The sequence below is a fragment of the Uranotaenia lowii genome, chromosome 3 (assembly GCF_029784155.1).
Source record: "Uranotaenia lowii strain MFRU-FL chromosome 3, ASM2978415v1, whole genome shotgun sequence".
In the NCBI taxonomy this organism is placed as follows: domain Eukaryota; kingdom Metazoa; phylum Arthropoda; class Insecta; order Diptera; family Culicidae; genus Uranotaenia; species Uranotaenia lowii.
Genome location: NC_073693.1, coordinates 199,632,435 through 199,658,541, shown reverse-complemented (window position 1 = coordinate 199,658,541; position 26,107 = coordinate 199,632,435). Strand labels below are relative to the sequence as shown.

At 39.3% G+C, this 26,107-nt stretch overlaps 2 protein-coding genes across 2 annotated transcripts in view; one reads left to right on the top strand and one right to left on the bottom strand.

Annotated features, from left to right (window-relative positions):
• Positions 1-26,107, top strand: part of LOC129758367 (cardioacceleratory peptide receptor-like) — a 309,792-nt gene that overhangs the window by 21,592 nt on the left and 262,093 nt on the right. The window lies entirely within an intron of this gene.
• Positions 20,253-26,107, bottom strand: part of LOC129752999 (uncharacterized) — a 30,273-nt gene continuing 24,418 nt past the window's right edge. The window contains exon 5 of the mRNA XM_055748791.1: positions 20,253-25,502. Within this exon, the coding sequence (XP_055604766.1) occupies positions 20,253-25,502 (5,250 nt within the window). The remainder of the gene's footprint in view (positions 25,503-26,107) is intronic.

Here is a 26,107-nt window from a genome sequence, read left to right as displayed (position 1 = left end):
AAGAACATATCGGAAGAAGATATCCGGCCATACAACATAGTTCAACCATTTCCAAATCTGTAATTCAATCGCTTCACCGAACTCTTTGGAATCTGAAGAGAGGTTCTCAACTAGATATTTCTCCTAGAATAACATAATGTTGTCTTCAAAAATACTTACGAAATAATGCTATTTGAATCATTAGAACAGAAAAATGGAAAGAACAACAACAAAAAACTAATCCATTTAAAAAAACATTGATAGCGAAAATAATGACAACTAGGGCTATGAACTGTACTCGCAACAACAAAAATACAACACTGTCTTTTGAATGCCTCAATGAAATGAAATTTTTAGTAAAACTATCTAATGTTCACATGTGCAATACATAAGTGGATCTATCAAAAACTTTGGGCATCAAGTGCGCCATCAATGTTGTCCCTTTTCCAAGTAATGGTCATTTTTGGTGGCTTTTTTCTTGTTTATTTATATTTTGATGATATTTTGGATACAATTTAAAAGTACGGATCTAATGGACTATGGACCAAAAGGTGTGCGCCGCCTAATTAGGCGGGTTACAGGAAAAAATCGTAAATTCCTTCGAAACCGTGACGAATAATTTAATCCGTATTTTTTTTCTAAAAAGTATGAAGAAAATGCTACATTTGTTTTTACAAAAGATCTTGAATTCAATAGTAAATTACTGAAATACAGGCAATTGTTTTTCTTCCAATTCTATTTGAAGAAAGCTATAGTTTTACATTTTTTATCCTCTCATAATTCCGTTTTTTCATCAAATATTTTTCTGTTCACCACTGATCGTCAACCTTCTTGTCGTCATATTTTTACTCAGCACAATCATCACTCGAGCGAGAGTGGCTCTTGTTTAAAGTTCGGTATCGTCTAACAGCCATTCATTTTCGACTTTGGCAATGTTGCACTTTTCTCGGCGCGTCTTCATAATTCCATGATTTAGAAACCTACGCCGGGTGATTTTGTAAGTAGTTATGAGGGAAAGCCACCTACAACCAATGGCTCATAAGACGAAGGGCTTGGTGGAGGACGCCGAAATAAGGAGGAAAAAACTATCGTCTGATCCGAATAAGCAAGATAACGAACGCATTCGAAAAGCGCAACGCTCAGCTCCCCCGAAAAATTTCACGTGTGTCGTATATCAACGGCGAATGTCTCGGCAATGAAAACATACATATATCATTCTGGAAACGGAATCCTATACAGCATCTCGACGACCGACGACGTTTCTTCTGTTCACTATTTTGACGTTTTCTATTTATTCTGTCTGGCTTTGCGTAATTTATCTGATCGTTAATGTGCGACGGATTTCGCCAGTCTGTAAATAAATGAGCAATGCACCGAAAACAAATTAAGCTGTTTATAATCAAATATCAAAAAGACATTCATCGTTCCCATTTTCACTTCCCGAACTAAACGTGAGGGAGGGGGAATGACATCTTCTGAACATTTTTTCATTGCAACATTTAGAACTCATGATGTTGGTTTTGGAAAATCTTACAGAATTTTAATATTGTGAGTCGAGATTTTGAAAAGAAGTTTACGTAATTTGGCACATTTTTGCATTTTTAGATTGTCAAAATACGGAAAACAGGATTTTTGACGAATTTTCATATGTAGCTGGTTTTTGTCAATTAACAATTTCTCAGATTTTCTTGTACTATCACTCAACTTTCCACTGGATTTTGAATACAATTACTCAAAATTACCCCAAATAATTTATATTGACCAGTAATTTAATTTCATACCTATTCTGGTAGTGTTATTCCATAAGCGCTGGGATACTCTCAAGAGCGGATAAGGGGTTAATCCCAACAAATGCATCTTTTGCATCGAAAATGTTTGCTTTGAATATATTTAATTAAAAGAACAGAAAGCGTAACGATTTATATCAATCATGTTTTGATTAGCAATTCACCAACTAAAGATAAGCCAATGAGCCGCATTTATTTCAAATGAATAATATTAATTTTATTGGAGATGTTCTGAATATTCGGCCGATCGAACACCTCCCAAAAACCGTTAAGCCGAATAGTTGATCCAAGTATCCGGCTGAATAGGACGAATACTTGTTTTTTGAAATTGATGTTGGATAATTTACAAAATACCCAAAATCCATGTCAAAAAGCTACACAATCACCAAAAACTTAAACTAACTGGAAGTTTTCTTAGGTGTATCCGTGTTCAATCGTTAGTACTACGAGAAATAAGTTTAGCTCCGACCCCTCTAGTGAAAGGGTTTGACTTGTAGGTAGAGAAAAATAGTGTCGCGACTTCGCTAGTACAAGCAACTAGTGTAAGTACCGGTAGAAATTAGTTTAGCTGAGATTTCAACTTTCGACCGGTCAAGTGAAAGAGCTTCACTGGTAGGTGATGAAAAAAAGTGTTGCGAGTTCGCTAGTACAAGCTACTAGTGTTATTACCGGTAGAGAGAAGTTTTACTTCCGATTTCAACTTGCGACCAATCAAGTTAAAGTGTTTGAAGCAAACAGAACTCAAGGTTAGTTGTGAGATACGTTTCGGTGGTCGAGTGGTTAGCGTGGTAAGGCGATAATCGCTGGTCCACTGAAGGCATGGGTTCGATTCCCATTGCGGTACTGAGTACGGTACTGAAATCTGAGCAAAACTAATTTCTCGCGGTAGCTCTTTTACTTGAAATCGGACCTAAACTAATTTCTACCGGTACTTACACTAGTTGCTTGTACTAGCAAACTCTACATGCCAAACCCTTTCGCTAGAGGGGTCGCAAGTTGAAATCGGAACTAAACTTATTTCTCGCGGTAATAACACTAGTGTCTCAGGTCTAAAGTCTCATGTCTTAGGTCTAATGTTTCATGTCTTTTGTCTCATGCCTCACGTCTCATGTCTCAGGTGTCAGGTCTCAAGTCTCAGGTCTCAAGTCTCAAGTCTCAGGTCTCAGGTCTCAGGTCTTAATTGTCAGAACTTCAGAGCTGCAGAATTGGAATGTTCTTTTTTTACACGGTTTTCGGGAATTAACACGGTTTTCGGAAATTAGCACGGTTTTTTACACGGTTTTCGGGAATTAACACGGTTTTTTTGCACGGTTTTTTCTACGCGGTACGTATATCAGTGTAAAAAAAACCTTACTGTACTTTGATTATCGATTTTCAGATTTTTCGGATATGCCCGGGCTTGCCCATAAATTCAATAGAGAACTCAAGATAAGTCAAATCTGGCCAGGTTTCCCAGATATTGTTAAAAACTTTCTTGATTTTTCCGGGTTTATCCTTAAAATTGACAAAATAAATGAAAAATGAGTTTTTGTGTCCAAAGCCGATTTTTAAAAGTGGGCGATAAATAGTATTGCAACTTTATGAACATAAAGTGGTGCGAGTGTTCACAGAAACCAGCTGAATGGACACGGCTTATGAATAGGTTAGTCAATACTGATGTTTTGAAATCGCTTGGTACATCTTTGTACCTGAATATATACACATTTTCGTAGGTGATGGAAAGAAATAGAGAAACATGAGGTATCAAAGAACGAAAGAACATAAATAAGCCGTAAATATCATGAATTTTTCGAAAAAGATACAACGGCTCACCGGCAGGACTTGAACCTGCAATCTCCGCTTATGTACAATGGCGCGTTAGCCAATTTCACCACGGTCACCTGGTTGGAATTTTTATGCTGTTTCACAAACACGGATGAATGGAATGAGGTTAATTAGCTAAGTACAATAATTATATTTCTAGGACTTCTCCCTTTAAGTGAAGAAAAGTTGAAGAAAAACTTCGAACAACTATGATTATTAGTATCAAGTTGTTGTATCTAAAAAATCAAACAAAATGATGTCATTTTTCTTCTGAAGTTGCTATTTTGAAAAGCAATTATGTGTGTAATAGGTTCAACTGAAATTTTGAGCATTTGATTTGAGATCAAGATTCAAATGTCTAATAAAAATAAAGTGTAATTGATTTTAAATTCAGTTTGGGAACTAAGTTTTGAACCTCGGGTTTTTCAATTCTCGAACATTAATACTACCCGTGGCTGTAGTTCCAAAATTCCAAGAACGCGCAATGGCGCTATATCCATGGTCGATGACCTAGGTAGGTCAGCAAAGAAATTCAAAATTTATATGTTCTGAAATGTTGTTTATTTTTGTAAAATAAGTTAATTTCACCCATATAAGGAATATTCATCGGAAATTGGAGTTCAGGGGCACGCTACTTTCTAGAATATGTGCTCCCAACGTAACAATTTATTCAATCATGGGAATGTATGGTACTAAATTTATTGTCCACGTTTCCTCCTTCACGTGTTCCAGTTGTCTTTGCGTCCAATACTGTACAGTGGGCCCGACGAAGAGAATATTGCGCGGACGGCAGTAGCGCAAAGAGGAACCCGTCGAAATGTGGAAAATCACCGACAGCGGAAGAGGCAGCGAGTCCGAATTTTCCAGGAGAAAAGCGCCTCCTTGAGGAGAAGGAGCTTGAGGAGCTGGAGCAGCTGCATTGTTCCCAAGAAACGCGAAAGTTCTATCAGAAACTCAACGCACCCGCAAATGCTTCGTGCCGCAAGCCGAAATGTGCCGGGCTAAGGACGGAGGCATCCTGACGAATAATCGTGAGGTGATCAAAAGGTGAAAGCAGCTTTGATAAACACCTGAACGGTGCACATGCAGGAAACCAAGGAAGCCATTCGCCAGCTGAATGAATAGCTACAAGTAGGCTGAGAAGGATGGCATTGCAGCTGAACTCATCAAAATGGGCCCGGAAAAGTTGGCCGATTGCCTATATCGGTTGATAGGCCGGATCTGGGACATAGAACAGCTACCGGAGGAGTGGAAGGAGGGGGTAATATGTCCCATCTACAAGAAAGGCGACAAATTTAAAGTACACGTGTAAGTGTAAGTACCCGAACCCAGAACTCTCTACTTATTTGGCGCCTTCAAACATCATATTGGACTCCCTGTGTGCAGCGACCTTGCGCCAGATCATTGTGGCGTGGTGAACGAATACGGTCGTACGCTGGACCTTAGCTTTGCCAATGATGGATCTCGTTTACCGATCATCGAATTCGTTCCTGTACCTGCTCTATTGGCATCACTTGAAGTAACTAGGCTGAACGCTACAGTAGAAAAACTAGCGACCTTCTACCTCGACTTTAAGAACGCTAGCTTCGACGACATTTCTCACATTCTGGCCACTATCGACTGGGTATCTGAGCTTGATCTATCAAATTTGATCAGAAAATGTAGTAAACAGTTTTCAGCTATTTTAACTTTTTACTTAGTTAATGATGATTATCTGCAAAAATTTCATGTTGGTCAAAGTTATCCCGGTGATCAAAGTTCCCCCAGTTTACGGTAATTTTAAAAGAACCACCTGCACCGTCCATTACAAATTTAAAAATTAGTTCTTCATCAGTCATATTTCGCGTGTCTCGATTCTATTGAATAATTTCTTTTACATCGACGCAGTATACTACAGGTGCTTCTTTGACACTTTCGTTTCCTCCCATATCACCCATCTTCTTGATTTCGAAGAAATCCTTTAATTGCCGGTTATATGAGCCTAACTTTTCTTTAAGATTAGGCTCAAAATTGATACCCATTTTACGGACGTTTCGTGTAATACTAAGGGTTTTCCTCACGCTTAAGTTCTTGTCAACTTTCATTTCGAACACATTCTGGGCAGATACAGGAGCAGTTGGTTTCAAAGAGCTGTGAGCTCATATGATGACTAATACCCATAGATTTACTATTACATACACATTTGTGCTGAAAATTCTATCCCAAACAACTTTATCGAAGACCCAAAAACGATTCAAACTACGCCTGGAAAGATATTAGCTTAGCTTAGCTTGATTGACTATTCACATCCACCTGAATCATTGAAGCCGAAATGCTACATTATCAATTATTACAAAATGATTTTCAGTGAACAAATTTGTGTTTCTTTTATTATTATTATTATTATTATTATTATTATTGACATTTATTCATCTGACATTTTTGTCTCCATGAAATTTAAAACTAAAACCTAACAGTTAAAATGCTTGCCTATTTATGAGGTTCACTAGATTCGAAAGTTTTTCTGATGATCTTATCGCAGCTTTAAAAGTGTGAGAGGAAATGTTGAAGTCGTTCAGCTCAAAAAACCAATTGAATATTTTGCACATGGCCCGAAGTGGTTCATTCTGTCCGTAGTTTGTTCGTTGATATTCAATCTGAAGAAATTCGCGGCTCTTAAATACCCTGGGTCGAATGTTGAAGTTGATAAGACGTAGAAGCTCCGGTGAGTCAATTTCACCTTCGATGATTTTTTTGATGAAAACAGCACGCGCAGTCAGCCTTCTTTCCAACAATGTTTCCATTCCTATCAGACGGCAGCGATGATGGTAGTCAGTTAATTCCTGGGGGTTGTTCCATGGGAGGAAACGGAGGGCGTATTTAACAAATCTGGACTGAACGGCTTCAATTCTTTTAGACCAGTACGAGGTATGTGGGCTCCAGACTATCGATGCAGTTTCTAAAATTGATCTCACTAGAGAGAAGTATAGAGATCGAAGACAGTAGATGTCTCGAAATTCTTTCGAGGTCCTTGTCATAAATCCTAGGTTTCTGTTTGCTTTCGAGATAATGTATGAGTAATGGTCGCGAAAGGTAAGTGACTCGTCGAGTATTACACCTAAATCCTTGAAGTTTGAGACTCTTTCTATTGGCGTACCGCAGATGTTGTAATTCCAGGAGATAGGATTGACTCTTCTACTGAAAGAAATTACGGCGCATTTCTCGACGCTTATACACAGGTTGTTGTTATGACACCATGTATTAAAAAGGTCGATGATATTCTGAAGAAGTAAACAGTCCGATTCTTTCATGATGGGGGCGAAGATTTTAAGGTCGTCGGCGTAAGCTAATCTTGAAGCAGTGGGTAGAGTAATCAGCACGTCGTTGAAGAATATCGAGAATAGTAGAGGGCCAAGATTGCTGCCTTGGGGCACGCCGGAACAGTTACTAAATACCGATGACTCGCTGAAACCCAGCCTCACTGACACGTGCCTCTCAGTGAGGTATGATTGCATCCACTTAACGAAAGGAGTTGCTAGTCCCAGTCGATCTAATTTAGCAAGAAGTATTTTAAAATTCACACGATCAAACGCTGCTTTTAGGTCCTTGTATACAGTGTCAATTTGAAATCCTCGTTCGATTGATTTCAGGCAGTTAGATGTAAATAGAGTGAGGTTGGTACTGATAGAACGTCCCGGATAAAAACCATGCTGATCAAATGATAAATAAGATTTTGCTACAGTCATAATGCTTTTAGACACGAGAATTTCGAGTACTTTTGACCCCGCACAGAGCGAAGTAACGCCTCGATAGTTTCGAACATTTCGTTTGTCCCCTTTTTTATACGCAGGAAACATAATCGATTTTTTCCATGCTTTTGGAAACGTACTTGTAACAAGTGACTGATTGAAAATTGACAGTAAGGGCTTGCTGAGGAGATCGGAACATTTCTTCAAAACATTCGGAGGAATGCCGTCAGGGCCGGGACTGGAGGATGGTTTCATTTTCTGAATGGCGGCTTTAACTTCCGTTTCGGTATAGGTGGGGAGAGTGACGTTCATAGCGCCTGCAGGAACATGCATCAGCGCTTTGTCAATCATTGTGTGGTCGACGGTTTCATTAATAAAAACACTCGAGAAATGTGTGGCAAAGAGTTCACATTGCCCAGCAGTGGTAGTGGATTCGTTGCTATCTAAAAACATTTCATTTTAATATTCAATTAATGATATTACTATTTGTCTCTCATTTTTTAAGAAATGCATTTCGAAAACCATGATCGCAGGCGTGGCTCAGTAGAACGAATTCTACATCACCAATGGTTGCTACTCCGTGATTGACCGAGGCTATCTATTTTGTTCAGAGGTCAAATGAATGGTACTTGGGACTAGCAACGCATTCACACTGCACAAAACTGATGCCCTCTCTTTGTACGTCAATAACGGCGCCGGCCACGTCCTAATCGTCAATGGATAGGTTGGAAGAATGAGAAAGGGATGAAAGAAAGAAATTTGTGCTTTAGGACCGAGGTCACCTCTGCATCCTAGCAAACAATTTTGGTTTGGAGAGTGGGTGGGAGGATAAAGGAGGAAGGATAAACACTTTTGACCAGTGTGATCTAGTTTTCACAATCCTGTTATTGACATTATGATTTGATGATCAATTTTTAACTGCAAAAACCCTAAATTATTACCACATTTGTTCGGTAATCCAATGATTTCCGATACATTTTTCTAAGAAATTTAATCGTGAAAACTTCTAATGTATGATGACTTTACTTTAAAAATAATAACTAATGCGATTGTAATTTACTTTTAATCAACCTTACATCAAAAAACATGTTTTGTTCCTTGATTGTCCGTGTGCTAAGTTATTCGCATTCTGAACACTGTCATACTATCAAAAATTCAACTTCTTGCTAAGCTTTTTAGAATATAAATTCAAGAAAACCCTTTCATATGTTATACTAGTGTAATTAATTCTCCGATCGTTATCCTGTCAATGAGTCATTCAAATTTGTATTCCTAAATTTTGAATTTAAAGGCGTTGTTCTAAGGACACTGTGTGTTGTGATACCTAAAAAACTAAAAGAACTAGACCAATAACAAGTTTTCGCGGTTGCCGTTTGTTTATGAAACCAGTAGTTCAATGTTGCCATACTCTCGAATTGAATTGTGTTTTTTGTAAAAAATAAAATATGAAAGGTTTACTAATCTGACTATTAACTATTTATTCTTTATTCAATTATTAAAATTTTATGACTTCTATTTGGAATTGATTTGCTTTTCGCTTCCCTAACTGAAAATGGCCAAGTTTTCATAAAACGATAAAGAAATGAAAATATATATTTATTTTAAGATGGGAAGCATTAAAAAACCGTTTAAAAACATTTATTATTCCGAGGAAAAGGTGTAATAGCTTAAAAATATTGCTATATAACTGGGAGATGAAATCCAAAATCTAGTTCAAATAAAAAGTTGATTAGACAAGTACAGTATCTAAATAAGCTAAGTTATGTTGAATTATATAACTTAAAAGTTCGTTGTTCTAGTTAAAATGCTCATCAAATGGGAATAATTTTGTCTAAACTGATCATATGTTCAATAGTATGTTGTTTTACATGAAAAGAACATCATTTGATCTCTAGCTTAAGTTTATGGGTCTCTTTCTTTGATAAGTGAACAACTTTTGATACAATACAGAAAAAATGAATTTACAGAAATAACAAAACCCTCGAGAATTTAAAAAAAAAGAACGGGCTCACCAAAGCATCATAAAACGTCGGATTCTGAAGTCAAAGGGATCTCGAACTGCATTGCTGATCTGTGGTAGGCCACCTGGAAGCGCTCTCCAATTGATGAGGAAGTTTTCCAATGTGATGGTTTAATCCAAACATGAATAACTGTTTCGCTCCTTATAAAACAATCTTCAGCACTTCTTGAAATTTGAAGAACAATTTACATTATTGAAAGATTGAAAATTGAAATTTTCACGACAAAAAAAACACGTCAGGTTTGATCGATCACAACCTACCGAGTCCTCTCAAGTTGTCTCAAACTACGCCTGGAAAGATATTCGCTTTAAAGTGAAGCGGAATTGAAATGAAAACTTAAGAAACATGGAAAAATTTCAATCAGTCTAATAAAGTTTTAGAAAGTTGCCAATAACTTTTCAAGATCAACTCAAATCGTTTTCCAGTCTCCCACAAAGTTGTCGGGCATACATTTTTCTATAAAGTCATTGAACTGGGTGATTGTCATAAAATATGTGTAGTCAGAAAAATCCATGGTCAATGATCATAAGGTCGAAAAACTCCATTGGAAATCTAATGCAAATTGACTTAAAATTTAAAATCGCTCTAATTTCAAAAAAGCCCGATGAAACATTTCCAAATTTTCAGGATAGATGCCTGAATACTATATCTTTCGAATGTCGAGTGCCGTTTTGGTGGTCATTTTTTATTTTTAATAACGTTTGGGTAAAAATATGGCGCTGATACCTTCTCACACATTCTGAATTATGTCATCGATCGCCACGTTTCAAAACGCTACAGCGACGGATTCGTTTTGGAAACACGTAGATAGTCAGCGGAAAGAACCTGGTATACCTTCAAACATGTTTCTGGGCGGCATTACGGCTAACTGTGACTGTGGAATCTGCGATCTCTTCGCCCAAAAATTTTCCAGTATCTTCACTTCAGCTTCAACATCCCAGAACATTTAGCTAGCGCAATTTTCAATAAATGGTATTGAAATCGAGGAAGCAGTCATCTCTAGGGCAGCAGCGAAGCTCAAGAATTCCTTTTCCGGACGGGATACCAGCTGCTTTTTTAAAAAGTTTCATGCCTGTTTTGCTGACCCCTACTCGGCTCTTTTTTTCAAGCTTCGCTAGATAGAGCCACCTTTCCTCTACTATGGAAGGAAGCTTCTCTGACACCTCCGGTGGACCCCAAGGTAGCCATCTAGGACCGATTTTTTTCCTAATTTTCTCAACGACGTGTTGTCAATCAGCACACATCTACTATGTGATTGACAAAACATTCAGAAGTCTCGGTTTGATTTTTAGAGAGGCGAAGGAAGTGTATTACCTGAAAAGCATTGTTCGTTCCATCCTTGAATACGCTTCAGCTGTCTGATGTCCCTACTACCAGAACGGTGTCGATCGGCTCGAGGCCATTCAGCGGCGATTTTTGCGATATGCCCTTAGACACCAGAACTGGCAAGACCCTTTTCGCCTGCTTAGCTACGAAAATCGATGCCGCCTCATACATATCGAATCGATACCCTTCAAGCCCGCAGACATGCAAAAAGTGTCTCATTTGTCGCCGACTTCCTGACATCGCGAATCGACTGTCCCACGCTACTGGAGGCTATTCCGCTTAGTGTACCCCGTGGATTTAGAAATCAGGATCTTCAACTGTACATTCCCATTCGAATGAACAATTACGGAGCTAACAGAACCCTCATGCAATGAGATCGTTCAACAGTTTTTCGGAGCATTTTGACTTCCACGTTTCGAGGGATGTTTTCCGAAGAAATTCGATTAGGGCCTTGAAAACCCCATAGTTAGATTGGAATGTTTTGTTTTTAACTTTAATTTTAAGTAATCATTTGGATCAACATGTGATCCGTTGATGAGAAATAAATAACAAATAACAAATTGGACTTTGAGAACTACCGATCGATAACTGTCCTAAATGCCGCCTTCAAAGTGCTGTCCCGAATCCTACTCCGCCGCCTAACGCCACAAGCATGCTTGTCCAACACCTCGCAAACAGAACAGAGCAGAGAACGAATTACACTTTTATCATTTCGGTTTCCGAGTGCACTGCTCAGCCGATCAACGTTCACTTATCTTTTTGCCGAGTGCGCCCGATTGCGGTTGCTCTGACGGTCGGGTGGACGTCGCTCGCTCTAAAGAAAAGAGAAGGAGCTGGCAAGAAAATTGTGCTCTAGCGACGCTGCTGTGCCGCTCAGTGTATCAAGCCAGAAAGCTTTCAATGCAGGAATGTTTTCTTCAAAAAAGCCGTTATGCAGTGCGGAACAGTGCATCAGTTGAAGAGGTCCAATGTAGGTTTATGTATGAACTATTTTTGTACGTAGCCGGGCCGGGCACTTCCTTACAAATTATTTGAAAAACATGGTGAAAACCGGACAAATAATCTGAAATTCTCCATTCCATAAACCGAGCAATATCCGGCCAAATCTGAGGAAATTCCAGACATTCATCTAGTGAAGAAAAACGACTTACATTTTTTTTGTCGCAACACATCAGCAGTGTCAAAATTATGTTTAAAGCATACGAAGTAAAGTTTTGGTTTGATGTTTGATGAAAAAAACTTTCACAAATCCAATTTTTGACTAACAATTTTAAACTGAATTCGATTTTCTTGTTTCATTTTCCAAATAATGTGGATGAAACTGGGTAAAATCCAAGTAGTTTTTTCACAATATCCGGGCATCCGCAAATTGCTGTTTACTTAGGTTTATGTGCTCTTGATATCGTACGTGGGAAGCATTAATTTACAAAAGCAGCAATTCGAAAAGTAACATTTACTCAAATTATCCAGAAATCTTTGCCTTTTAAACAAACCGTGAACATTACGCAAGAATCTGGGACAAATTTAAGTAATTACACTTCAAAACTTTCACAAATAGTAAAATTTAGGATTTATCTTCCTTAACCGCTACGCTTTTGATATTTTTCGACCGAAGAAAGCTATCGTAGCTAATCATTTGTCCTGGTGCAGAACATCAATCTAGAGGAACTCGCTTAGGAATGAAAAGATAGGTGTTTTGGGCAAAGTTGTTAATTTGCATATTTTGATATAAAATTTAAAGGCGAGAGATATAAAAATAGTGCGATAATAACAATAACTTTTTGTAGTGCATTTTTCAAGTATTTTTTTTTTATTCAACCGTATCTTCTTGGGTTAAGATTGTAGAACTTTGATATGTTAACCCACTCGAGACGGATTGCACACCGTGTGTGCAATGACTTTCCGAGGCTATAAGACCGATTGCACACCGTGTGTGCAATGGAAGTTGTTTTAACTTTTTCATGATTTTGATGAATTTAGTGGACCAATTTTATTGGTTCTTGAACCAATAGAATCTGTAAAGGATAGGTAAACATAATTTGACAATGGTTTCACTGTGAATGAAAATGTTTTCAAAATATCTGGGGATGAAAATGACATAATATTAGGCAGCGCAGACAGATTTTCGTTTCGTACGGACTATTGTCGATACAGACAATAGGGTATTTGCAGGCTATTTGTGCTGTTGTTGTGGAAGTTTACGTTGTTGATTGTTTAGGTTATGGTGTGGAGAGAATAACTGAAATTGATATGCATCTTGGACCTGGTGTATAGCGTTTGTGTGAATTCCGTATTGTAAAGTCTTTTTTTAAATTCTTAAGATTTAGAGTGTGCTATTGGGTTCTTTAGCCCTTGGCGGGAAGTTTTAGTAGATTCTACTTTCACAAAGGTGTTCTTGAAATCTCTATCTTATAGTTGAAAATATTATTTACGGTAGCTATCGAATGATCAAATAAAATTTAAATTATTGGTTACTTTTTACAATTTATTTAAAAAATACCAAATGGAATTAACTTTAACACTGTAAGTGTTTGCTTATAATATCATCATCATTGATTTTTTTTTTTTAATGAAATGTATTCAAACAATCAATTTATGAAGTTCTAGGAAATTCTAGTTTTATATTGTATTAAATTTTTAAAAATTTGAACGCTCCGTTCGATGTGCCTTCATGAAATGTTGGACAAATCACAATTTATTCCAAGGTGCTATTCAGAAAATTGTACGGAAGATTATGTGATGAACACTAAATTTTTCATTGTATATATTTTATGAAATATAGTTCTAAATTAATACAAGAATAAGTTTACCGGAGTTTAATAGTTTGAATATTTAAATAGTTCTCGGATAGAAAAAAGTTCCACAGGAGAAAAAATTGGGTAGAAACCGACAAAGTAGAAACCATCAAGAGTAAACACATTTTTATTGGAAAAAGTTTTAAAAACACTAATTGTTGGTTCAAACCACATTACATAATATTCAATGCATTATATTTTTTTCTTTTATAATCAAACAAAAATTGAAACGAAGGTTGATCATGTTTTAAATGGTGTATTTTCATTTTTCTGCCCATTGCACACCGTGTGTGCAATGCTGCTCCTCGAAATAATTTTATTTCGAGGAACGGACTGCACACACGGTGTGCAATGGACGTTTTTCGTAAATTTACGATTAAATTTTGAAAATTTCATTGTATTCATGTTTTTCAGATAAAAATTGATCGAATAACAGAATAAAAATTTTTGGCTCCTGGGGGACGCGTTCGAAAAAAGTCGCCGTCTCGAATGGGTTAAGCAAAGTTGTGTATTTTGTTGAGATAAATAACTTTGTAGAAGAAACTTAAGCTCTAATATGCTAAACAAGAAAGTTATGATTTTTATCTCGCTATTGGTGGACTTCTAAACTTTATATTTCATATAAAAATATGCGCTTTATTATACAGAACAATGTTGTCGAAAACACCAGCATTCTATCTTAACTACCTTTGGCGTTATTAATTTAGTTCCGTTAGATTTATGTTCTGCATTGTAAATTCTGACGCACTTCCAAACATCGATCCAGACGCAACCGATGAAGACAAACCGAGTTTTCTGTAAAGCTTCTCTATCGCCCGAGTGCGAACGAAATTATCTGCACCGGGACGCACTTCATCAGTTTGCTTGCTTCTCTTGCCCACACTTGGGTGGACGCTTGGTCGCTCTGGAGGTAACGGAGCATTTTTTTAAAGATTCTCCGTTTGGGAGAGCACAGCGAAAAAAATACACGCTCTTACTCTGAACGGGCAAATCTGAGGAGCGATGCCAAGCATGGCCACAAGCAAACAGATTTGTGGGAAGTCATCAGACCGGCTTCATGGAGGGAGGGCCCACGACTGACTAGATCTTTACATTACGACAAATCCTCAAAAAATGCCGTGAACTCCAAGTCCCTACGCACCATCTATTCATCGACTTCAAAGCCGCATACTACACGATCGACCATAACGAGCTATGGCCAAGAACGGCTTTTCCGGGAAGCTGACGATGACTAGACTGATCATACACGATGGATGGAATCGTCAAGTTCAGTTAAATCGCGCAGGGGGCTTCGATGAGGCGATGGTCTATCCGGCATGATGTTCAACGTGGTGCTAGAAGATGTTATTCGACGAGCGGTGGGCGAAATGCGGGGCACGATCTATCGCAAGGATTGGGTTGATGATTAATACGTCCAAGACTAAATACATGTTGGCATCTGAGACCGACCGAACCCGCTTGTCCAGTAATAACAAGGTCACGATCGATGGCGACGAGCTGGAGATAGTTGAAGACTTTGTCTATCTCGGCTCACTGGTGACCGCAGGCAATGACACCAACCGTGAGATCCGGCGGCAAATTATCCGCGGAAGTCGTGCCTACTATGGGCTCCACAAGCAACTGCGGTCGAGAAGACTTAGCCCTCGCACCAAGTGAACCTGTATATGACGCTCATTAGACCGATTGTCCGCTACGGTCACGAGAAATGGATATTGCTCGGCGTGCAGGAGAACGGAGTGTGGAGGCGAAGGATGAACCACGAGCTCACAGGACTCTACGGCGAACCCAGTATCCAGAAGGTGGTGAAGGCTGGCTGGGCGGGACATGTTGCGAGAATGCTGGACGACTTTTCTGCAAAACAGGTGTTCGCTACGAGTCCGGTAGGAACGAAACGAGCGAGGTGGTAAGACCAAGTGGAGCGTAATCTGGTGAATGTGGGATGTCCAAGAAATTTAAGAACGGTTGCCTTGAACCGAGTGAGTTTTAGGAATTATGTTCGTCAAATCATGTCGTGAGACGGAATACATACAGCGAATGTGGGATTAGGAACTAACAAAATATCAACGATTGTCCATGGTAAGGGGGAAGTTATGTCCACGTGGTATCTGAACAGCCCCCTTTTTTATTATATTTATTGTAATCTGTTAAGTCATTCTTTGCCAAATGGGATTAGTCTTTTGGATTACCTTTACTGAAGTAGTTAACTACAAATATTAAGTTAGCTTTATCCTCCACTTTTCCTGCTAGAAATCTGGGAATTTTCTATCTTAATATGCATGTCTATATAGACTTTGTTTCCTTTCCTTTCTGTTTAAGTCCCAAGGAAAAAGCACTTCAATTTAGTGTTAATTGAATCAAATTTACAACCCTCATTACGGATGAAAATGAAAACAACGACGAAAACATTGCTCGCACTCCATCTCCCCGCCCCTGACTTCGACTATGTGTTGTAATGTAGTATCCAAAACGCCAGGGAGTGCAAATTTTTGTTTATGGTACCATCAATCATGGGCCGCTGCAGACGGGGAGACATCCAGTTTCAAAAGCAAAGACGGCAGCATCCAAGACTTGTCAGCAGAGGGCCGAAAGATTATACAAGAAAGTAAGAAAGTAACGTGAAGGTAGGAGTGAGGAAAAAAAATGTCACAAGCGTTCGCCGTTTTGCTGCTTCTGTTCCATCGAGTTTGTTTGTTTATTTATTCATAAAATCTTTGCTGGAGATGTTTTCTCGTTAAAGAAAGAAATATTAATAACCAGCGCCTGTGTTTGCTTTTATCGAAGCTGATCCCTTTTGAAAAATGACCGCGTTATAGGCATGTGAGCATCTATTATAAATAAAAAATGACTGCACTCGTGAATGGACTTCTTCTAGGGGTTCTAGAAGTTGAGAAAACTGATATTTGCGTTAAAACGGTTAATCAATCAAGATAGGTTTTCAAATCGTTACTGCAATCGTTACTGCAAGGATCCTGACAACGAACGCATGCATTACATGTATAATTAGAAACGCAAAAATCCATAGTTTTTTAAAACAAAAATTAATAAATCTGATTGATTTGATTCTCAATTTTGATTTCAATTTCTGACTATTATGTCTGTTCCTAACAGTATGACTCCACTTTGTTGATTTCTTTCCTTCATAACTATTTTATTCCCATCAATGATATCACGTTATATGACAATCCAAAGGAAGATAATTTGTTGTTCTTCCGTAACACTGAGAAAAATCAATTCATCTTCCGATTCATAACATGTCGTGCAAGGCAAAAACCGGACAAGGGTACAGATTATTGGATGAGCACATTGATTGACGTACATGCAAGTGTTGATGTGACAGAAACAGCAAAGGTAAACAAATTTGATGACCATCATCGTCTTTTGCCCGGAAGGCTCAGAAGTGGACCAACCAATGTGGCCACAAATGCATCATTTTGATGAGAGTCGAAGAAAATTGAACATCACGTACGAGACTTTTCTCGGTAACAAACAAATTGACGACGACGTTGACGACGTCAAGTTGGCTTCATTCAGATAAAGCAGATTTGCAAATTGCGACAACGGCGTTTGATGGTTCATTTTGCGATAATTTGGCAGAATTCGGACAAAGATTGACATGAATTTATGACGGTGCGGGTTGGGGTTCAATAGCCGGTTGAGATTGACTCATTAGTCTAACTGTCAGGAACATGCCCAAAAAAAAAAAAATAGCCATGAAAAAAAATATACCACAAAGAAATATTGTTCATATTGAAGGATTTCGTGGTACAATTTCAAATTTTGGTTAATCAATTTATTTTATTTTAATATGTATGTTTACCTATATGGCATATAGTATATGTTCATTTCATTCAATAACCGATAAGTTTCCTTCAGTTTTGGATGTTAACATTGGTTTTAAGATACCAATATTTTGAAACTATGTTGTAGAATCTTTGAATGAATATAATCTCTTATTCTCAAGGGCGAACACGAAACTATTGCGACACATTCAACAGGGCATAAATTTCATACCATTGGGTAAATCAACCAAATTTCGCACACTTTTTCATTAATTTCTATTGTTTACATGCTGTCAAACTCGAAGTCTCATTTTTCGATTCAACGAAAATGGAGGTGAACCAACGCGAGTCGAAAGAACAAAATTTCCATACACCTGGAATTACCTGACCTGCCGCACCGGGCGGCAGTTGGAAAAAATGTTGAACATTCACCAACTCTACGGTTATGTTTATCAACTTTTAAGAAAAATCCTTCAAATATTGTGCGATTCTTTTTCATATTTTTGTTGATTTTTTTATGGGAGCCCCCTTGAACGATACACTTTATAACACTTAAAAAAATCTCATTACATCCAAATCTAGAATGTGTGACAAGTTTGATCGAAGTCGTTTAAAAATGGTTAGAGCTGTGTAATATTTATCATTTTATGGATCCCTTTTGATGATAAATGTGGACGATAAATTCTATTTGGTTTTAATATAATTTATCATCCATATAAAACCATCCTATTCTATCAACCAACATGATAAATCATTTAATTTTGACAAAAAATGTTTGCTTAGCGCTAAGCAGACATCACCTCGATGTTTGGAATTTCATTTTTGGATTCAGCGCCCGATTTTACATTTAAAATGACCTTAAGTTTACTAAGTTCAAAAATGATGTATACTAGTGTTATTAATCCTCCTCTAAAGTTCGATATTAAAATACTAACTATGATTTCTTAACACAAAAAAAATAACTGCGGATTTATAATAGAATTTGATCGCTGTGAGGCAAAGATTACAAAAAAATGTGAACAAAATTATAAAGCGTACTTATTGTTTTAAGTTTCAAATTGAAATCGAGTCATATAAAAGCTTCAAATTATTTATATCATGTAAAAGATTTATATAATTCTCATATAAAAAACTCTTCGTGAAGATTTAGGATACTTAAATAGTTGGTGAGTTACGTAAAATCTCTAAAGCCGGTCTATAAATTAGGGAACTGCACAGCGATAACAGAAAGGAAAAAAAGATAGCAGTATAAAATATAGTTTTGAACGAAGTTCTTTCAAAATATCTAATTTAAGCCAAAAACAGAGAAGGAGTTTCCTGAGGAAATTTTTAGTAGCATAGGAGTTGTAGGAAAAACTTATGATCGCACCATTTACCAAAATGGATCCTGAACTTTCCCTTCCCTAGCTTAAGTCTGTTTCACATAGAATCTGGTCGAATCTTTTCATTTACTGCAGCGCCCCTAGCTGTCACATCGCCAATCTATTGACAGTGTTTTGACCCGTATGGTTTGTTTACTTATACCGTATTTGTTTATGCCGAGTGGTGCACTAGTGTTGCACTGGTGCACCACTAGGTGCTGTCAAACTGTTTGTTTATTCGGACGGTGTTGCACTGGTTTTGACCTGGTGGAGTTTTGCTTACGGACGGTGGCCCACCGATAATTTTGCCAGTGTTGCGAGAGAGCGTGTGAGTGAGTGAGGTAGCAATACACTGGCGACGATTTGTGTTTGTTTTTGTCGGGTACGGTGGAACACTGATCGAGGGGAGAAAACAAATACGGTATTAGTGGTGAAAATTTCATCAAGCAGTCAGTCAAAAGTTATTGACGATGGAACGCGAAAGGCGAGAGAAAATTCTGCACACTCACGTAGAGAAACCGACGTGGTCAGGGGTAAAGATCGCAAAATTCCTGAAATATCCAAAAGCGAAGGGAATTCGATCAGTTCACAATAATTCTGGAATCTCCTTGCGTGATTTGGCGAAAAAGTTCAAGACGAACCACAGTACAGCTCGACGAATTTGTTTGCGAGAAGGCTTGCGGTCGTATCATGCAAGCAAACACCCCAACAGGACGCTGAAACAAAACCTGGTTGCCAAAACTAAAGCAAGGAAGTTGTACGAGAAAGTGTTGACCAAGTACAACGGATGCATTTTGATGGACGACGAAACTTACGTCAAAATGGATTTTGGACAAACACCCGGTAACAATTTTTACCTTGCGAAGCGTAAAGGGAATGTTGCGGGTAGATTCAAGTTTGTTTTCGCAGATAAATTTGCTCGTAAGTTGATGATTTGGCAAGAGATCTGTAGTTGTGGGAAGAAAACTAAGATTTTCATCACTGGGGATACAATTAATGGAAATGTTTACAAAGAAGAATGTCTCCAGAAGAAGGTTTTGCCATTCATTCGGTCCTACAAAGGTCCGGTGAAGTTCTGGCCGGACCTGGCAAGCTGCCACTACAGCCCGGATGTCGTTAAGTGGTATAAGGAGAACAAGATCGATTTTGTTGAAAAAAGTATCAATCCACCAAACTGTCCGGATTTTCGTCCCATCGTGAAATATTGGGCAATAGTTAAGGGCAAACAGAAGAAATGTGGCAGAACCATGAAAAAACCCGCTCAAATGGAAAAGTGGATGGAACAAGATGGCTGTATCGTCAGGAAATAGATCACGGTCACAACTTAAAGAAAACTTCACTTCACTTGGATTTAGTCCAATAAATAATAACTTTATTTTAAGGAAAACTTTAGACTAAGACTTTATTCTAAATTCACTTTATATTATAAATGTGGCTAGGTGACCGGTTTGTTCGACGGTTGGTAGAGAAGAGAAAAAGGAATCAAAAATGCTCTATCATTGTAGGCGGGAAAACTGAATTTTCATGACAGGAGGTAAAATTACAGTTGAAGAGATGGATTCTAAACTTAATTCTAAAATGTTGTGCGCTAATTCAAATTGTGTACGTTACATAGAACCGGCCACCTGAAATGTTACATTTCAATTCATTCTTATAACTATCACTGTATAAATTCATTCATCACTTTTATCCTTGAAGTTAGTTGCATCGTCGCTCGATGAAAACTCTTCTTCGAATGGTAGCGGACATATCATGGCTACCGAACGCTTGAAGTTTCCAGCTGCAGTGCGAATTGTCACAACTCGCGTGATTCCGTCTTCTCCAGGATGAAGTGATTCAATGCGGGCCAACGGCCATCGTACAGGCGGCAGCAATTGGTCACGAAGAATAACTATTTGACCAACCTTCAGGGTAACCTTTTTCGGGTCCGTAGTCGTGTAGCGATGCAATTCCACAAGATATTCGTTGGTCCAACGATTCCAGAAGTGTTGAGTCCTTTGTTGGATCAGTTCGTACCTCCCAAGTCGATTCATAGGAACCTCCTTGTAGTCAGGATCAGGCAGAGTCATCATTGGAGCTCCTATCAGGAAATGTCCTGGTGTCAAAGCCTCAAAATCGTTCGGATCATCAGATAGAGGGCACAGTGGTCGGGAATTCATACATGCCTCTATCTGAGCCAGCGTCGTTACCAGGTCTTCGTAATAGAGCGAAGAGCTGCCCACTTGTCGTAGAAGGTGTTTCTTGGCGACCTTAACCGCAGCCTCCCAAAGTCCGCCAAAGTTGGGAGCTCTGGGCGGTATCAAATGCCAAACAATCCTAACTGCAGCAAGACTACTTTGAATGTTTTCGACGTCAGCACGGTTGTGGAACATTTTAAATAAAGCGTTCAATTCGGACTTTGCTCCACAGAAATTCGTCGCATTATCAGAATAAATGTGCTGAGGATAACCACGACGGGACATAAATCTTCGTAAGGCTGCCAAAAATGCGTCGGTTGTTAAGTTTCCCACTAATTCTATATGCACCGCCTTGGTGTGGAAACATACGAATAAAGCTACGTAGCCTTTTGTTGGACCAGCTCGACGGTTTGGAGATTTGATAAAGACTGGTCCACAGTAGTCAATACCAGTAGCGAGAAACGGACGACCAGGGGTAATGCGAGGGGATGGTAATTGACCAACGGGTTGGTTTATTGGTTGGGGATCGACGCGGGCGCATCGAAAACAAGATCTTAGAACACTCCTTACTGCTCTCCTTCCATTTATCGGCCAATACTCAGATCGAATTGTGGCCAATGTGAGTGAGATCCCTCCGTGGACTAATCTTCGATGATAACTCATTATCAGTAACCGGCTGAAGTGGTGGAAACCAGGTAGAAGTATGGGGTGTTTTTTCTCGAACGGTTCTCGAGAGTTCTTGAGCCGGCCACCCACTCGAACAATGCCAGAAGGGTCGAGGAATGGGTTGAGTAACTTGAGGCTGGATTTATTGGATACAAATTCTCCCTTTTTCAGACGGCGTATCTCTTCATCGTAACACTCATGTTGTACAATTGCTATCAGTGCAAATTTGGCCCTCTCCAACTCTTGCACAGATAATGATAATGATTCGGATCGGGTTTTCTCTCTGGTGAGTTGGGCAAATCGGAAACAATAGGCAATAACTCGGACCATGCGATGATAAGAGGAAAATCGGGTAATTATTGGGCTAGGTGGTGGTGGAGCTTGGGCAACCAGAGTAGTCAGTTTTCGTTCTAGAAGTTGATCGGACAAGTCGGGCATGGAGAAACCTTGTGATGGCCAGTTTTCTTCCCCCTGATGCAACCAGGACGGTCCTTTCGTCCAAAGATCGCTTGTTAAAAGTTGATCGACCGAAACTCCTCGGGACACCAAATCTGCAGGATTACTTGAACCAGGAACGTGATACCAATTCGAGCCATGGGAGAGTTGTTGGATTTCTGCTACTCGGTTAGCAATAAACGTTTTCCAATTGCTAGCGGGAGATCTAATCCAGTGGAGGACAACCATCGAATCGGACCAGAATCTTGACGAGGAAATATTTAGTTTAAGGGCATCGTGAACTTTCTTGTGTAGTTTAGCTGCATCGTATGCAGCACATAGCTCGAGTCGGGGGATACTTCTTTTCTGAAGAGGAGCTACCCTAGATTTAGCTGCTAGTAACGAAACTTTCACCTCTCCATTAGGCCCGATTGATCTGCCGTAAACGCAGGCACCATAGGCAGTTTCCGATGCATCAGCGAAGCTATGCAGTTCAATATTTTTGTCAAATAATGCATGTCGATCAATTCTTAAATTTGATAAAAAAGGCAATTCTTCCAAATATCTAGTCCAGGAATTTTGTAATTCAAGAGGCACTTCATCATCCCAGTCCAAAGACAAAGTCCATATTTGTTGTAGCATAACCTTTGCACGAACTATTATAGGGGCAACAAATCCGAGAGGGTCATATAATCGAGCGATATTAGAGAGCATGTTCCGTTTTGTTATGGGTCCATTGTTCATTTGAGGGTAAAATTCAAATCTAAATTTGTCAGTCAGCGGTTCCCAAGATATTCCCAAAATTTTAATTGTTTCTTCCGGATCAAATTTGCGGATGGTTTGGGTAGCAAGAATTTCCGGCGCAATCCCTTCTAAGACTTGATTTGCATTAGAGCACCATTTTCGCAGTGGAAAACCTCCTCTCGATGTTAACTCATCCATTTGCCTACGCAGCTGTGTGGCCTGTGCGATGGTTGCTGCCCCACTGATGAAGTCATCCATGTACATGTCTTCAACGAGGGCTCGAGCAGCAAGTGGAAATGAGTGGCCTTCGTCGTCGGCGAGTTGCTTGAGAGTCCGGGTGGCAAGGAAGGAAGATGGGGCTAGACCATACGTAACAGTGGTCAACTCAAATTTGGATATGGGTTCTTGTTTATCAAAACGCCACACGATTCTTTGGAGAGCTCGGTCTTCGGGGTGGATATCAATCTGCCTATACATCTTCTCAATATCAGCGAGAAGGGCAATCTTGTGTTTCCGAAATCGAATTAGTAGGCAAATGAGCTCGTCTTGGAGCACAGGTCCAACCAAGAGCGTATCATTTAGAGAAAACCCTGTGTTTGTCTTAGCTGAAGCATCAAATACGCAGCGAAGTTTTGTCGTCGTACTTGATTCTTTCATTACAGCGTGATGCGGAAGATAGAAAGTAGTGGGTGGATCAACATCGTCAGACTCTAATTTGCGCATGTGGCCCAATTGCAGAAATTCCTCCAGAAATGTGTGGTATTTAAGTTTGAGGTCAACATTCCGATCAAGTTTTCTTTCAAGGTTCAAAAAACGACGAGTAGCATTTCCAAATGAATTGCCTAACATTTTAGAAATGCCTTCCTTTTTGGGATATTTAACGACATAGCGTCCCGAATCATTTCTGGTAACCGTGTCGCTGTAGAATTTTTCACAGTATTGTTGAGCTGGAGACAAAATTACTGAATCCAGACTTTCAATTTTCCAAAATTGTTGGAGGGTCTGATCAATAGATTCGAGGGTTGAAATGTGGCATGTAATATTGGGATTTTCTTCTTGCGATGTCGATTTTCCTGAGACTAACCAACCAAATACAGTCTCTACTAACACCGCGGATGGACTTCCGAGTTCTATCCGGCCACCTTTCAGGAACGAGTAAAAATATTCGGCTCCGATAATCAAATCGACCTTCTGCCTTACATTGAAGTTGGGATCTGCGAGATCAACATTGTTTGGGATCTTCCACGAGGTCTTCGGAGTAGTGGTGGATGGGAGATGAGATGTTAGATTGCGTAAAACTATACAGTCCAATGGGAACGAGAAATAATTGAATCTGGATTTGACTGTAGTTGAAACAGAACAAACTGCTCGAATTTGGGACTCACCCACACCGAATATGGGGCTATCGATGGGGGTTTTGGGTAACCGAAGTTTGTTGCTCAGTTGTTCACTCATAATATTACATTGGGAGCCCGAATCCAAAAGCGCGCGCGCAAAGTGTAAACCGCCATTTCCATCTAGTACGTGAACTACCACCGTGGATAGGAGAACGTCTGCTGCTTGGGAAATTCCGACCGAATTCAAGGATACTGCTGCAGTTTGGCCACTAGAAGTTGGAGGAGATTGGATGTTGCTATTTGTGTTCGGTGTTCCAGGTGATTCAAATCCGGGGTGCAACAGTGAATGGTGTCGCTTTCGACAAATACGACATGTGTATTTGGACGTGCATTTACGTGCAAAGTGATCATTGCGAAAACAGTTGCTGCAAATTTTCTTTTCGTTGACCAAGTTCAGACGATCAGAAAGCGACATTTTTTCAAAAACTGGACATTGGAAGAGTGCATGATACTGTTTGCATGCTAAACAACCTGCATGAAAACCATCCGTACTAGCGTAAGTGTTGATCCGTGAATTTGGTATGTGTTTTTGCCTTTTATCTACCGAAATAAATTTTGCCTTTTTATCAACTGTTTGTTCTGAGTTAATCGACAAAGATTCGAGTGTCCGAATTTTCCGAGTGAGAAATTCAATAAGAACGGTGTAAGTGGGTTCCTCCCCGCCCGATACGAATTCCTCCCAATCTCTTTGCGTCTGGTCATCAACTCGTGAACAAAGTAATTGGACCAACAAACTACTCCAGGATTCCGTAGGTTCATCAAGTTGTTTTAAAATTTTAACATGACGCTGAAACTCTTCTACCACGGCTCGAAGATTTCCAGCATTCTTTCCGAAAGTTTTAGATTGCCCAGTGATTGCTTGCAAATGCTTTTTCTTGAGCAAATATTTATTGGAGTACCGATTAACAAGCGATTCCCAAGCCACGACATAGTTGTTGGCACTGATAGTGAGTGATTCGATAAGTTGCAGTGCATCTCCTTTCAAGGCAGAACGTAAGTATTGAAATTTTTGAATGTTAGGAATCTCAGCTGATGTGTGAATGAGGGATATGAATGAGTCATGGAAAGTCAGCCAATCATTCAAATCGCCATCAAAGCTTGGAAGCGAAATTGTTGGAAGTCTCATATTTGAAACATGGGGAATTGGTTGCATGGAAATTGAATTTTGAGGATCAACAACCGACACAGGGAGCTTCGACACCAAACCACCTTTTACCCGAAAATATTGTTCCTCTACCTTTGCCCGTACAACAGAGTTTGCCGAAATAAATTGTGGGGAATCATCCATTTCTTCATACTCGCCTTGAATTTCCTCGAAGGTTTCCATGAGTTTATCCAACTTGTCCAGACGTAGTTTAACCTCGTAAATATCTCGGTCCTCGTCGTAACGCTTCAGGAAGTCCTCAACACGGTTGATAGCATCCAGTAGGTTCTTCCGCTTCAGTTCCTTTTTCAGGTGTTTCTTCTCGGCGGTGCTCATGATGATACGTGTCACAATCCGGATCTAAAACAGTATAAGAACACCGGAAAGCACCTTTCGGAAAAATAGGAAGATAATTGGACAGACACTCACCTGTGCCTGTCCAAAGACAGGCCTTGTATTTATATAAGCAGGAACAAGCGGGAAACCAGTTGAACTGAAGTAGCCTCCAGCGTTCGATAACAGTTGGGCAATCCAATTAAGGTTAAGTTTGATTTTGGGCTATGGGATTTCAGGTTTTCTACCGACGGCAAAGGTACAGCTTCTCTACGGAGGATGGAGCCAGAACGAATGATGTTCCCGAAGGTGAACCAGGTAATTGAATCTCCGGATCCCGATATCTTCCGGCAGTTGCCACGTGGAAACAACAAAGTTGAGTTTTGGTCTAAAATTTCCAAAAAAACGACCCAGGAAGTACCGCACTAATTTCGGAACAGTTTTGGAAAGGTACTCACATGTACTCTTAGAGAATTATGCCTTGTATTATATAATAAATCCGGATTCCAGGGATTGGTCCCACGGGTAGGGTTAGGTTCGACCGATGACGTGAAGTTTCACAAGTGTCCAAGTTTCCGTGATCCTGGTCACGGCACCAATTATGTATCGTCAGGAAATAGATCACGGTCACA